Source organism: Aquarana catesbeiana, linkage group LG08 (genome assembly GCF_042186555.1).
Source record: "Aquarana catesbeiana isolate 2022-GZ linkage group LG08, ASM4218655v1, whole genome shotgun sequence".
In the NCBI taxonomy this organism is placed as follows: Eukaryota; Metazoa; Chordata; class Amphibia; order Anura; family Ranidae; genus Aquarana; species Aquarana catesbeiana.
In genome coordinates, this window is record NC_133331.1 from 40433391 (window position 1) to 40449361 (window position 15971).

Here is a 15971-nt window from a genome sequence, read left to right on the forward strand (position 1 = left end):
TGCCTTACAGAGCCCACATATGACAATCAAGCCATAACATTCATTTTCTTTGAGACTCTAGGTAAACAGATGTAAATTCTTCAGAACTGCCAACACCATTTCATTATACCTGGAAATTCTAGTAGTTACCCGTATTTTGTGCAGTCTTTTACTAGTCCCCCAGTTCATATAATGAATTACCCATAATTCCAGTAATCTCTGATAATGGTAGCCCTCCCCCTGTGTCCCACTCTAACAGATAATGTTCAGTCATTTCATTGAGTTGATTAGATCATAACATGACAACTACTCTGCCTACCCACTGGTGGTCCACTCCTGTACGGACAATTACATTTTCACATGCTTCCGTATAACTCAACTCATCCTACTTGCCTGTCATCTTCTTAGCATGTGCACCTCCCTCTCTGTGCCAATGATTTATGCCAGATCATGCACCTTTAACTCCAGCCTAATACCATCAATGTATTCACTCTCACACCCAATACCATATTATGTTCATATATAAAAACTTGCCAAAATGGTTTAGTCCACTTTTCCGTCAGGATTTGTAATAGCATCTTTGTTTGAAACCTAAAACTGGTTATTTTTGCATTTACTTGCATCCTATACCATCTTATGTCTACATATAATTTGCCCCCACATAAAAACCTAAAGCTGGATACACGGGTTAAATTTCTTTTTCGAACGACTGTATGGAAATCCTCTTGCCATCATTGACTCAACTAATTTTGTTCGAAAGTCCTAAAAATTTCATCCAGATCTGCTATCTGAATGTACTTCCAGATGTATTTAATTAGGTTTCATTACCAGATGTACGATTTTTCCCAAATGAAATCACATTCACAGAATTTCGTTGGAGAAATTTTTTTTCATCCTGCTCCTTCGAATCTTTTAAGACTAAGGCCGAAAATGAATGTCAATTTGACCCCATTAACTATTCAGAAAATGGAACAAATATTCCAAAATTGATAATCTTCAAATGAAAATTTATATTTGTGTGTACCCAGTAAAAAAAAACCTTCCTTTCAGCCTGGATCCTAATCAAACGCCAGTGCTCTATTTTCCTCCATTCAGCTTATCCATTGTTATTTTAGCCACTTTGTTCCAATCCTTTTTATCCCAAAGCCCAATCTATTCCTTTCCATCTGTCAAGATGCAAGACTTTGGGCAGCCTCCATTCAGTGCCAGGACAGTTTACGATTTTGTTAAAGAAGCATGCATAAGAAAGCGGATTATGGAATATAATGACACTCTTCTGAGATAAGGACGGAGGAACATAATAACACTAGACTGAAATACAGAGCAAACAATCTGTATAAGAGATTTCACTACATAAGATCATTTTTGAGTGCTTGTAGCAGTTAAAAATTAGAAGCACATTGTATTTTACGAGTTGTAGCCTAGCCAGCAAGCTGAAGGCAGCAGTTTGCTCATGCATTTATATTCATTTTAATTTTATTGTTGTCCTTGGACAAATTGCTTACAAGTGATTACTCAAGTTTTAAGATAGCCATACGAGGTTGTGAAATTTTTTTTTTTTTTTTTACAAAACTTGTTCCTTGGGTCTGCGGCATTATTATTTTTTGCCTACAGAGTAGCAGTGGTGTGCCTTTTACTATAGGATGATGTTCAGTGAACTGGATTTCTTAAATCGGTTCATATTTACAGCATATGTAAACCCAACTACTACCATTTCTTGTAAGATTTAACAAGGTAAGAGCATCCCAAAAGTAATTTTCAATATATTTTAAGACTGCATATTTTTTTAAAAATAATATATTGTGATATATAGGTCCTTCATTAGTTCCCTTCTATGACAGGGTGAAAATGCTGTGAACCTGTCTCCCAATTTGCTCCTGTCCTGTCACCTTGTCAAATGGGCTTATGATGGTGACTACAAGTGGCTTTTTCAATACATGTTGCCCAAACATGGCCCACTGTTGTCACCATCAGTGCCTTATAAAAAAAATGCCATGCAGCCATCAAGGAGGCTGTAGGAGATCAGCAGCATTGCGATGCAACAATGGGTGAAAGAGGGAAAACAAGGAATTCATTTTAAATAAAAGGCAATTGTTTAGAACAGTGTTTCTCAACTCCAGTCCTCAAGGCGCCCCAACAGGTCATGTTTTCAGGATTTCCCCCAGATGTAACGGATGTGGTAATTACTAAGGCAGTGAAACTGATCAAATCACCTGTGCAAAATAATGGAAATCCTGAAAACATGACTTGTTGGGGCGCCTTGAGGACTAGATTTGAGAAACACTGGTTTAGAATATACAAGCCACAATTGCCACGGGAACTGTTTGGGATACAAAGAAAAACCCACAGGAGAAATAAAGGCTGCTCTGGAAAAAGATGGTGTGGTTGTTTTTAAGGAGCACAATACAATGATACTTGAACAGAAAAGAGCTGCATGGTCAAGTTGTCAGAAAGAAGCCTTTACTGTACAAGTTCCACAAAAAAGCCTGGTTACAATATGCCCAACACCACGTTGCCCTGCCTCATTGGGCTTTTTTGTGGCATTGGCGCAGCAAAGGCTTCCTTCTGGCAGGTCAACCATGCAGCTTTTTTTTGTTCAAGTATCGTTGAATTGTTCTCCTTAAAAACAAACACACCATCTTTTTGGAGAGCAGCCTGTATTTCTCCTGAGGTTACCTGTGGGTATCCTTTGTATCCTGAGCAATTCTTCTGCCAGTTGTGGCTGCAATCTTTCTTGGTCTACCTGACCTTGGGTTGGTATCAAAATAGCCCCTAATTTTCCACTTCTTAATAAGTGATTAAACAGTACTGACTGGCACATTCAAGGCTTTGGATATCTTAATATTCTTTTCCATCATTATAAAGTTTCATTACCTTGTTACGCAGGTCTTTGGACTGTTCTTTTCTACCTCCTCATGGCTCAGTATCTAGCCTGCTTGGTGCATCCATGTGAGAGATAACAAACTACTTGACTGTTTATACACAGACACTAATTGTGATTTAAAAAGCCACAAAATGTGGGAAATTAACCTTCAACTGCCATTTTACCCTGTGTGTGCCACCTTCTGTGTCTGTACCAAGGCGAAAAATTCCAGGGTATGCAAACTTTTTTATCAGGGCTATTTGGGGGATTTCTGTTATTATGATTTTAAAAGGATCCAAAAAAACTATGATAATAAATGACTTCATGTGATTGCTATCCTTGAAATAAAAAGTTTTTTGGCATGATCAGTCGTATTTTCAATATAAATGGCAAAATTTCACAATTTCTGCCAGGGCATTTAAAACTTTTGAGCACGACTGTACATATAGTGGCTTGCGAAAGTATTCGGCCCCCTTGAACTTTTCAACCTTTTGCCACATTTCAGGCTTCAAACATAAAGATATAAAATTTTAATTTTTTGTGAAGAATTACCAACAAGTGGGACACAATTGTGAAGTGGAACGAAATCTATTGGATATTTTAAACTTTTTTAGCAATTAAAAAACTGAAAAGTGGTGCGTGCAAAATTATTCGGCCCCTTTACTTTCAGTGCAGCAAACTCACTCCAGAAGTTCAGCGAGGATCTCTGAATGATCCAATGTTGTCCTAAATGACTGATGGTGATAAATAGAATCCACCTGTGTGTAATCAAGTCTCTGTATAAATGCACCTGCTCTGTGATAGTCTCAGGGTTCTGTTTACCTTAGACAGTATACATGCAAGATCTTTATCACCTCAAAAGCTACTCTCAGGCTCCATGCACACAAATAGTTTTTGTAGAGCTTCCAGCAGAAATGTTCCTAAACACTCCTAAAAGTGTTTTTTGAGCTTTTCTTCCCCCTTTTACTGCAAAAATGGCAGTAAAATGCTAATGCTCCTAAAACGCTACTACAAAAAGCTATTTACCAGCGTTTTTAATCCAGTGATTTTTGCAGCTTTTTTTTTTTAGCTTACAAAAAAAACGCTAGTGTGTATAGAGCCTTGGTGGTAGACTTATCTGCTGTAAGGGATAATATGTTCTTGCAACTTCAGTGTACAAACAGCAGGCTGTCAGTGTGTTTTCACAAAGCTGTGCTGATACTTATACATTGGAGGCTGAGGACCTGGCTGTGCTGTCTGGCTGGAGTGTAAGGATCAGAAAACAGACAGTACAGATTTAAAACTTATTTGGCAAATTGATTCTAATTAATGTCAATCTCTGTTACAAAGTAAATTAAAAACCAACTCCAGTCAATTTTTTTCATTGTACTGGACAATGGTCAGATTCTCTGTCAAGTTATTATTGGGTTGTTATTGTTCTCATTGTCTCTGCTAAGAAGATTTCCCCTCACTTCCCGCCCTGGTGGTATTCAAAGCAAACTTTATTTTGTTTTTAAATCACTTTAAAATACACCCCCCCTTTCCCCCATAGAATTTCTAGCTGTGGCCATCTTGAGTAAGGGCAGATGATTAATGTAGCATTTACTTCCTAGAATCTATCTGCCCTTAGTTTAGGTATGCAGGCAGGAATGTTTAGCTAGGAAGGCCTCTCCTATCCTCCTCCAGATGAAATTAAAGGAGTTGTAAAGTTCTATGCATTAAGATGAAATACCTGTGTGCAGCAGCCCCCTAATACTTACCTGAACCCCATCTCTGTCCACTAGTGTTTTGACCGTCCAAAGACTCTCCTTCCTGAATGGCTGAGACAGCAGCGGCGCCATTGGCTCCCGCTGCTGTCAAAGTCAGTCAGCCAGCCAATCATGATAGAGAAGGGGTGGACCGGGCCCCAGCTCTGTGTCTGAATGGACACAGGGAGCTGTGACTCCGCTCGGGTGCCCCTCATAGCAAGCTGCTTGCTGTGGGGGCACTCAACAGGAGTTGGGACCCGAGAAGAGGAGGATCTGGGCTGCTCTGTGCAAATCCACTGCAACAGAGCAGGTAAGTATAACATACAGTGGGGATCGAAAGTTTGGGCACCCCAGGTAGAAATGTGTATTAATGCGTATAAAGAGGCCAAGGAAAGATGGAAAAATTTCCAAATGGCATCAAATTACAGATTAGACATTCTTATAATATGTCAAAAAAAGTTAGATTTTATTTCCATCATTTACACTTTCAAAATTACAGAAAACAAAAAAATGGCGTCTGCAAAAGTTTGGGCACCCTGCAGAGTTAATATCTTGTACTGCCCCCTTTGGCAAGTATCACAGCTTGTAAACGCTTTTTGTAGCCAGCCAAGAGTCTTTCAATTCTTGTTTGAGGTATCTTTGCCCATTCTTCCTTACAAAAGTCTTCCAGTTCTTTGAGATTTCTGGGCTGTTTGTCACGCACTGCTCTTTTAAGGTCTATCCATATATTTTCAATAATGTTGAGGTCAGGAGATTGTGAAGGCCATGGCAAAACCTTCAGTTTACGCCTCTTGATGTAATCCCTCGAGGATTTTGAGGTGTGTTTAGGATCATTATCTATTTGTAGACGCCATCCTCTCTTTAACTTCAGCTTTTTCACAGATGGCATCAAGTTACCATCCAAAATTTGCTAAAATTTTATTGAATCCATTTTTCCTTCTACTCGTGAAATGTTCCCTGTGCCACTGGCTGCAATACAACCCCAAAGCATGATTGATCCACCCCTATGCTTAACAGTTGGACAGAGGTTCTTTTCATTAAATTCTGTGCCCTTTCTTCTCCAAACATACCTTTGCTCATTCCGGCCCAAAAGTTCTATTTTAATCTCATCGGTCCACAGAACTTGTTTCCAAAATGCCTCAGGCTTGTCTATATGTTCATTTGCAAAGTTCAAACGCTGATTTTTGTGGTGAGGACGTAGAAGAGGTTTTCTTCTGATGACTCTTCCATGAAGACCATATTTGTACAAGTATCTCTTTATAGTGGAATAGTGTACCACAACTCCAGTGTCTGCCAGATCTTTCTGGAGGGATCGTGCAGTCAAACGTGGGTTTTGAATTGCTTTTCTCACAATCCTGCGAGCTGTTCTGTCTAATATTTTTTTTGGTCTTCCACATCTTGCTTTAACTTCCACTGTTCCTGATGACTGCCATTTCTTAATTACATTCCGAACAGAGGATACTGACATCTGAAAACGCTTTGCTATCTTCTTATAGCCTTCTCCAGCTTTGTGAACGTCAACTATTTTCAGTTTCAGTTTTCTAGACAACTGCTTAGAACAGTGGTTCTCAACTCCAGTCCTCAGGACCCACCAACAGGCCAGGTTTGCAAGATAGCCGAAATACATCACAGGTGATATCACTTGCTGCTCAGTGATTGCAGTATTCTAGTCTGCAACTCCCCAAGGTAATACGTAAAATCTGACCTGTTGGTGGGTCCCGAGGACTGGAGTTGAGAACCACTGGCTTAGAAGAACCCATGGTACTGATTGTTGGGGCAAGGTCAGATGAGTCTGGCCATTTAAAACCTTTGAGATTGACATCACCTGGTCTTCCCAGACGATGATTGAGAACAATCCATGACACTGGCAGGTCTCAGCTTTGCAAAGGGGCAGTGCATGCTATAAATTTTGCAGGGTGCCCAAACTTTTGCAGATGCCATTTTTTGTTTTCTGTAATTTTGAAAGTGTAAATGATGGAAATAAAATCTAACTTTTTTTTGACATATTATAAGAATGTCTAATCGTTAATTTGATGCCATTTGGAGATTTTTCCATCTTTCCTTGGCTTCGTTATGCACATTAATACACATTTTTACCTGGGGTGCCCAAACTTTCGACCCCCACTGTATTTGTTATTTTTATTGAAAAAAAAAAAAAAAACAAGACATTACAATCACTTAAAAAAATGCCCATGAAGACTCCTAGAATACAGGCCAGAAACCAGGAAGTAACTGAAGAAATGTAAAAAATAATATATATTCTCATTCACCAATGCTAGCAGCATAAGAATTAAAAATTGTTTATCTTCATAACTTGATACAGGGAGTTTAGTTCCACTTTAAAGTGACTCTGCCTTGACAAAAAAGTATGTGTACTGCCTAGGGTTGCCACCTCATCCCTTAAAACCCAAACACATATGAATTACACAGGTTCTGAGGCTAATTTAATGCAGATAAGGCACCAAGTGAGTTTAATTACCACCTTAATCAGCCACAGAGCCTGTGTAATTAGTATGTGTTTGGTTTTAAAGGGATGAGGTGGCAAACCTAATACTGCCATTGTTGGGCAACGTCTGAAAATCTAGTTTCCTGGCTATATCTGGCTTCAATACTTCCAAGTCACAAACTTGGAATAAACCTGTTGTAAATGTGTGTCAGAATTCCTAAGAATTCCAGCCATGAAACTATGCTCAAAGAAGAGGTTAGGAATGGCAGCCTCCGAACGTTTCTCATGACAAAATCACTTTAACAAAGGTTCTCACACTAAAGTGATATGTTTTGGGGTGTCAACAAACATTTTTTACACGTCAACACAAGTAGTGTTAAGGCAATACATTAATTATGAATGGGCTGCCAATACACTACTCTGTACAAAAATACATGCATGGCCCTTTTTTTTTTTTTTTTAAAGTAGCATACCACAAAGCATGGTAGGATGCACTGCATGGGTTATGCGTTGCACTCAACTGTATAGTGCACCGGGGTGCCATTCATGATGAATGTCACTGCAACACACTGGACATTGAGCAGGTACATTAGCATGGGTTATGGAAACTTGCATTGCTGCGACGCACAAGTGTGAATAGACCCTTAAAAATTTGGCCATGCTTAGTGATGGGCAAATATAAAAGATGCAGGCCAAGGAGGTGGCAACTTCCACCATCATGCAGGGGGCAGATCTACCTAAAAACAATCAGAACAGCTAACCATCGAACAGAAAAGCTGGCAACAGTCCATACACCAGGTGAATGCTGCCAGAGAAAAGTCCTAAACGGGCATCTCTGCACACAATTTGCACATATTGCAGTCCTTTAAAAGCAAAGTTCACCCGCTATTAGGTTACATAATGCTTTCTGAACTTGGCAGATATATTCATTTTTGTGCTTCAGGAAGAACAAGCTTCCGTTATTACATTTTCAATAATATAAAACATAGTAACTGTGTAATCAGCTAGCCACAAATTGGAAAGGTGAAACAGTAATGCATGCATTCTTTTTGCCGTAAAACGCTAAGGCCTATTGAAGCTACAATAATGGAAGAAAATGAAATTCATACATAGAGTGCATTTGTTCAGCTATCTACACGCAAGGATACAAATAATACAATGAATATGAAAAGAAACAGAACTGTAACTTAAAATAACATTTATGTAAAATGATAGTCTGTTTAGACAAGTTGATGCTTTACACAGCATATTTTGTTCAAGCGCCTTACTAAATCAGTTCTAGCTCCACACATACAGAATGAATATTTGATTAATATTAAAACCTGTGCTCTGCCCACACAGGGCACATAATAAGTATATTTTAATATAGTACTTCCTCCCTAACAGCACGGCACCTTTTGTTTGTGCTCCTGATGCCCGGTTCTGCTATTGGGAACGCCAAAAAAAAAAAAAAAAAAAAAAAGAGAAAAGTTGGTATTTCCAGGTATGGAGGAGCATTTGACCCTCTAATGCCTTCTTTGTGGCACCAAGACAATTTAATGTGTAGAGGGGTCAACATAGTAAAAAAAAAAAAAAAAAAAAAAAAAAAGTAAAGTCATCTTTGCAATAACTGTACATTTCCCAATGGTTTACTCCTTTAAAAAGGAGAAATAGGGCCAAAGCCATTTTGGATATACTTCTGTTGGTCTCAGGAGTGCTAAAGCCTGCCGTCAACTGACATCACAAAGCAAGTCCAGGCTCTGAAGAGATCCTAACCATATGGTTGGGATCCACCCAAATGCCTGGACTGGTGGCTGGCTCAGCCTCTCAGCGAGCCCCTCTCGACCCTCCCCCTTTCACAGCTCAGCGCTCCAGGTGAGCGCTGGAGAGGTAGAGCAGAGAGCCGGTGACTGACAGCCACCAGCTCTCTGCTCACTGAAGGCTGAGAACTGAGTGATCAGCAGTCTTTGATCACTCAGTTCTCAGTCTTAAAAGTGGTAGGGGACAGATGCAGCATCAGATCAATGCTGCATCTACCTAGGTGAATATCTTTTTTTTCTTCTTGAAACTCATATTTATCTTTGAACAACCCAACAAGTACAAAAATCCAGTGCAAGAATATTCCTGCTTCTTCTTTATTCATTCTGCAGATATGTGCTTTTTCCACATGCCCTGCTGCTTCTTGATCATTAGCCCAAAAGTCATTAGATGAGTAGCCCTGACATAAGAAAACTGTTTTTACTAGGATGGTTACCTCCACCCAAAGACACAGTGTGGAACAGGGCTTGGTGTAATTCAGTAATGGGGTAAAGGTCATCTTCAGTGACCTCATAACTAGTTCTTTGTCTTCTGCTTTATGGATACAGGTCCTACTGAGCTACTGTTTAAAGAGCGAGAAGTGACAAGAGGGAACCGGGAAATGTGTTTTCTGTCGCAACATACTGTAAGTGTTGTATATTGCCTAAGGATACAGACAGTCCTGCTGGCAGCAACGTAAATGGGTATGCACATACTGGGGGCAAGCAATACAAGCATACCAATTCTTTGCAAGAACAGTCACCAAACTCTATCCTCCACTGCAAAAGTAGGCATTACTGCCATCTTGTGGGGTGTTGGTGGGTAATGTCAGCAGTGCAAGGGAAAGAAGCAAGGGCGAAGGCACGATGAAAGCACTAACAAAATTTCCTATTACTAAAAGTAACATGCACACATCTCTCTCTCTATCTGCACAAACTTACTTGTAGAGAGTCACAAAAAATAAGAACTCAGCTTCCGTAGTGCATTCTGGCTTTCATCTTCTTAGTTTTGTATATATAGAATATGACAAAAGGTAGCTTTTTAAATTCAGCATTGATATTTCCATGTGCTCCAATATGGTTATTATACGTGGGGTTCATGAAATCCCCCGTCCAGATGACATTCCTCAGTTGTAATGGCCATTAAGTGAACTCAGTAATGGCTTTAAAATCTCACAAAGTAAAATTGCAATATATTAGATCTCATAATGGAAGGATTACAAACCTTATATACATCTCTTCTCTCTCAATCTCTTTGTAGAAATTCTGCAAAGACAAGATAACAAATATTACTTTCAGCTATCATTCCTTGTCCTTCTATTTCTCTGATTTAGTAGGAATTGCATTTGTTCAGTAAAAATATTATTAGGTAAGCATATGAAGCCTTTTGTTTCAGAACTAGTCTGTTTTTTTAAATGATTGTATTTTAGTAGATTGATTTCATAACTTTTCTTTTTTGCATTAACTGGGGTTTTGCTTTTTGGATTATGGATTATGAGTCTGTATTCCAGAGTCTGTTCATCAATCATCTTCTTATTACACACACAAGGGAGTATGGAACCACATCCTTCACATGTACATGAACAGACTAGAAGTAATGGGAGAGTACCCCCACTGCTTACCCAAAATATGGAAAGGGGTATTGTACAAGAAAAAATACATATTTCTGCCCACAATGTGGGTTGCTGATCAATACTGTCATGACCCAATTCAGGTTAGGTGCCTATTTCTTCAGAACGTTTATTTTAGAGTATTGTAGATGCCACATGAGAATTCCCAAGCAGCCTCTTTGAACTGGTCAATATATCTCACAAGTTACAAGTCTCTTGTAACTTGTCAAAAGGTCCTCAACTCCTATTGTGATGTGCCAGAAGTTCTCAAAAGGCTCTTTAAAATGTGTTAGTGGCGATTTATAAACATTGAATTGGGCAATACTAGTCTCTTGCTACTTAATGGTCTCTTGTAAGGTAGCAGTAGTGAAATCAGGTAGGTGGCCCTTTTGTCAAGTCACAACCCAAATAAAATTTTGGGAGGTGGTTGTGTTGCGTCATAAATGGCATCATATAAAAATACAGGTTACAAATTATAAGCATAAGAAATATACGTGCCCACCTGCCTCTTTAGTCCAGTCTTTGATTTTTTTTTTAATAACTAAAATTTTCTTATTGCTGGAGGGAAATATTTTTCTTCTGTGAATCCAGCTATGTTGCTGTGCTGTCTAAGTGAGCTTTACCGTTTACCAGTTTTTTTCCCTTTCCATACTATTGCCCTATAGGCCCTATTGCTTGCTAGCTCCAGCCTTTTTACAGTCAATTGACATACAGTATGAAAAACAAAGAGCCTGTTTTTATTCATTTCACCTATTTTTTTTTTTTTTAGTCCTCCTTTTTTGTGTTCTAGTTTTGGGCAATGACCAGAAACCAAGCAACTAGAAATACAAGGACTGAAATCAAAATCAATACCAAATGAAAATACAAGCATTGTTTAAAAACAGGCTGAAAAGTAAGACTGCACTAAAATCACTTATCTTCTCTCAGTTGTTATTCCTGCTTATGGTAAAAAAAGAAGATGGTCTAGTGCAAGGGTCTAAAAATATTCTTAACAAAGGACCAGTTTACTGTAGTTCACACTAGCGGGAGTAAACAATGCCCCATTTTTGGTGTCAGTGCAAGGAATAGTGGCCAAATATTGGGGTTAGTGCAAGGAATAGTGCCCGATTGTTGGTGTCAGTGGAAGGAATTATGTCCCATTGTTGGTGTCAGTGGGAGGAATAGTGCCCTATTGCTGGTGTCCATGACAGGAATAATGACTCAAGGGCCAGATAAAGGCAAGCAAAGGCCACATCTGGCCCCGCAGGCCACAGTTTGGAGACCACTAGTCTAGTGAATACACACTATTATGGCAGTTGATTGCTTGGCTAAAGGGGGCGTATCTCAAAATATTTGAAATGCATGTTTAAAGTATAACTATAGGCAGATTTATATTTTACTTTGGATAGAGAAAGCGAGGGTTTTTACTCCTGTTGGTTAATTTTTTGCTATCTGTGCCTCATTGGGCAGATTTACCTTCACTTCCTGCACACCATCCCCCAAACATGAAGTGAGAGAAAATCCCTGAAAATTAATAAAATTCCTTGGGGACTCCCAGGTCACCAGAACTTGTGCCACCATTGGAGGATTTCTCCTCTATTACTTTTCTGGGAATAACTCAAAATTTGGGATTTTCTTTTACTTTCACTTTTAATGCTAAAGGTAAACAGAATACAAAGAGGAAGGATCTCCCTAATGGGGGCACAGACAGCAATACAAACGGACAGGTGTTCTAATCCCTCTCCACTTCAAAACTAAAGAAAAGGTTTTGCCTTTAGTTCAGCAAAGTAGGCTTAAAAGGTCTACAAAATATGGGAGAGAGTGGAATAAGGAAGACCTTTAGAAGACTTAATATTTTTTTGGACTGCAGCAAAATGATTTTAAAAATAACAATAAAAAAAGTGCAATATAATGTATGCTCTGGTTTCAGTTTTGAATAGCATAGTGAAGAGTTAAAACCTTACATTATCTTTTTTTTTTTTTATGTCCCTGTCCAGGAGATTTTTCTCCACTTATTGAGTGTGATAGGAAGTGGGGGGAAATCTCAACAACAGGCACACATAAAATAACATAACTTAATTTTTGTTTTGAAGAGTGGGAAATATTTAATTTCAAAACGTGTACGGCTGTCTGTGTCTCTACCGGAGAGCTTTCCCTCTACTTCCTGTATGGACGCCAGGCCAGGAAGTGAGGGAATATGTTCCGAACAGTGACACAAATCAGAAATTCTACACATTTTCTACTTTTTCAGAAAAACAAAAAGTTTATGCTGGAGTTCCAGTGTAAGACATATTGACAAATCTAAGTCATTATAATGGATTTCATGGCATTAAGAAAGTCTGTGTTTCCTTGAATCTTCGAAGTACACACTGACCAGAACGTTGACAGTGCAGCTCATCCGGTTCTCTTTGTTCTCATCATGCATTATTGTTCTATAGTCCAACAGTCTCTCCATCAGGCGAACAACCAAGTTCACAAAGGTCTCTCCAGTCTTTGCCAGATACTTATGTTTCCTACAGTGCTCCAAGAGTCTGCAATAAGTAAAAAAAATAAATAAATAAATCAATCTGGCTCCTGAATGTTATTTTAATCCCTGCGCTTCATTAACACATGTTAATTATAAATGAAGTGTAAAGTTCACGGCTTGCTTGTTATTGTCTCCTGTGCCTATACTTGGGTTTAAAGCTTAGCGGTTAATCAACACTTACATTTTCTCAAACAACACTTTGTACTGCTCGTCCCCTCGCCCACCTTCCACTTCATGGTCCAACTTTGTGATAATCTCATTCTCAAACTGAAAGACACAGAGCATAAATAAAAGTTTAAATGTTCTGACAGCATACAAAAAAATCTACAAACCTTTGTCAACGATTTAATGAAAGATAATGCACCATTAACCCATTCGCTGCCAGAGCCGTTTTTGCATTTTTTTGCACGCATGTTTAAAAAATAATTTTAGACCTAAAGATTACACAAAACCCACAAATATTATATATTTTCTGAAAGCAGATACCCTAGAGAATAAAATAGTGATAGTTCCAATTTTTTATGTCACACGATATTACTGCATGGGTCTAGGAAACGCAAAATTTCAGTACAAAACACACCAACGTAAATTTTAGGGCAAACAAACGCAATAAATTACACAAATTTTTGGTAGAATAAATATCCAACGATGCCAAACCTTACATTTTTGTGTGCTCGTGAAATGGCGTAAAACTTCAGTACCCTATATTTTCTATAGACGATGCTTTGAAAGCCCTCTATAGGTATTAGTTTAGTGTTATGGAGGAGGTCTTGTGTTAGAATTATTGCTCTCTCTCTGGAGTGCATGGCGATATGTAACGTGTATCGCAATCAACGCTTGAATGCGTAGGCTCCCCGACGCAGGCTTTTACTTTTGTGCCTGTGTGTATGTGGGGGGGGGGGCTCAAAATTATTTTGGGGGGGATTTTATGTGCTTATGTGTAAAAAATTTTTTGCACACATTGTCCCCTATGTGATTTTTTTTTTTTGGTGACAGGTTCTCTTTAACAGATGCAGGGTCTAAGAACCTGCATCTCTCCCCTGTGCTCCACTAAATGTTTGGCAATGCAGATCACATTGCAAAACATTATTTCCCGGCTGAGTTAGCCGGGGACACCGAGAGCTTGACCCGGAAGTGACTTCAGAGATGTCGCTTTCCGGGTCACAAGAAAGGGGGGGGGGGAGAGCAGACGTGTGTCCGTTCTTCTCCTTCCATTTCAGCCGCTGACACCCACAATGGAGCTAGGGGGCCCGGTAAGCATAGCGGGGTGCGGTGGCAGGGGGTTGCACCGGAACCGGGGGTATGTGAGAGCAATCAGACGGCAGCGCCGCTGCACGAATGCTCTCACCTGACAGACAGGAGTCTACCTGTCAGTTTCACACACAATGCTGCAGCCTTTGGATTGTGTGCAATACCCCCCGCTATCAGGTCTGCATGACGTACGGACCTGGCGGGCGAAAGGGTTAAAGCTGAACTCTAGGCAGATATAACAGACACAAATGAATCCAGCTCTGTATTCATTATCACATTCTACATTTTTTCTTTCGTCAAGTAGTAAAAATCCTTGAATTGAAAGTGGTTGTAAACCCTGGTCATGGAATTTGAGTTAAGCACATATATGTGCAGTGTTTACTTGTCTCTCTCTAGGGCTCTAAGTTTCTCTCTGGTGCTTCTTTCCTCTGTTATCAGCATGAGAAGTTTTCCGACACATGAGCCAAAAATTTGTGTCGGGGAGGGAGATAAACACAGAGCTTGTCTATTCAGAATACAGATCTGCATGTTCCTTGGTTCGTCTGCCTATGTGGAGGGTAGGTGTGTCCCTTTCCCTCAATCAGCTCTCACACAGTGTCTCAGAGCTATTAACTGCAGTTATCTACTTCCTTCTCTGTACTCCTCACAGATGCATAAGGATTTTATCATTCGGAAGGGTTGTAGGGAAGAGAAGACTTCAGTTAAACAAGTTAAACCAGGGCTGGTGCAAGGACTTTTGACACCCTAGACAAAAACTAATTTTGCTGCCCGATGGACTCTGCCCCTTTTCCCCCCTTCTTTACCCTGCCCATGGATAGGGTAGAGGTGGCAGGGGTGGAGTTTTTTTTGCGGTGCCTCTCCACAAATTTCTTCAGCCGTGGTCCGCACCTGCACCTCTGGACCCGGCCTGAAGACAAATAGTGGCAATACAGCACCCCTTTGCAATACAGAGTCCGTTTTACATCACAGACCTCTTTGCATCCAAGTCCCCCAATTTACATCAATGCCTCCTTTCCCCCCCTTCACATCACAGCCCCCCTCCTTACATCACAGGCCTTCCCCCTTTACATCTGTGTCCTCCACACCCCTTCCTGGCATCCAAATCCTCTTCACATCCACCTTTCTTTGCACCTCAGTCCCCTTTACAGCCCCCCTTGTAACCCAGTGCCCTTTAAAACCCCCCTTTACTTGCACCCCAGTCCCCTTCATAGCTGCTCCCCTTACTTGCACCACAGAACCCTGCAAAGCCCCACTCCTTGTATCCCAGTCCCATTTACAGCCCCCCTTCCTTGCACCCCAGTCTTCTCCATAGCACCCCTCCTTGTATCCCAGTCTCCTCCACAGCCCCCCTCCATGTATCCCAGTCTCCTCCACAGCCCCCCTCATAATCCAGTCCCATCCACAGCCCCCCTCCTTGTATCCCAGTCTTTTCTACAGTTGTTCCCCCTCCCCCTTACTTGCACCCCACTCCCTTTCACAGTCCCCGCCTTTCTGGTATCTCGGTCCCCTTTACGGCTACCTTCTTTCTTTGCAACACAGTCCCCTTTATGTCAATGTCCCCTCCCTTACCTTACACAGCAGATAGAAGACAGAGGATGTGGCATGTCTGAGCAAAAGGCAGGAGCTGTTCAACTTTCCATTTAACAGATGGTTGGTTGCTAGGACCGCCCCTAGCAACCAAAGGCTTTTTAACCTGAAAAGTTGCACAGGTCCTGCCATCCTCTGTCTTCTACCTGCTGTCTAAGGATGAAAGTGGCGGAAGGGGAAGGTAGAGTCACATGGGTGAGGAACTAGCAGTGCAGGGAGCTCAGTCT

The 15971-nt window shown here is 40.3% G+C and overlaps 1 protein-coding gene across 1 annotated transcript in view; it reads right to left on the minus strand.

Moving 5' to 3' along the window:
* The window catches only part of DOCK1 (dedicator of cytokinesis 1), a gene marked incomplete in the record, with an annotated part of 633434 nt that overhangs the window by 102369 nt on the left and 515094 nt on the right, over positions 1-15971 (minus strand). Inside the window, 3 exon segments of the mRNA XM_073595735.1 lie at positions 10016-10056; positions 12754-12910; positions 13088-13173. Coding sequence (XP_073451836.1) covers positions 10016-10056; positions 12754-12910; positions 13088-13173 — 284 coding nt within the window.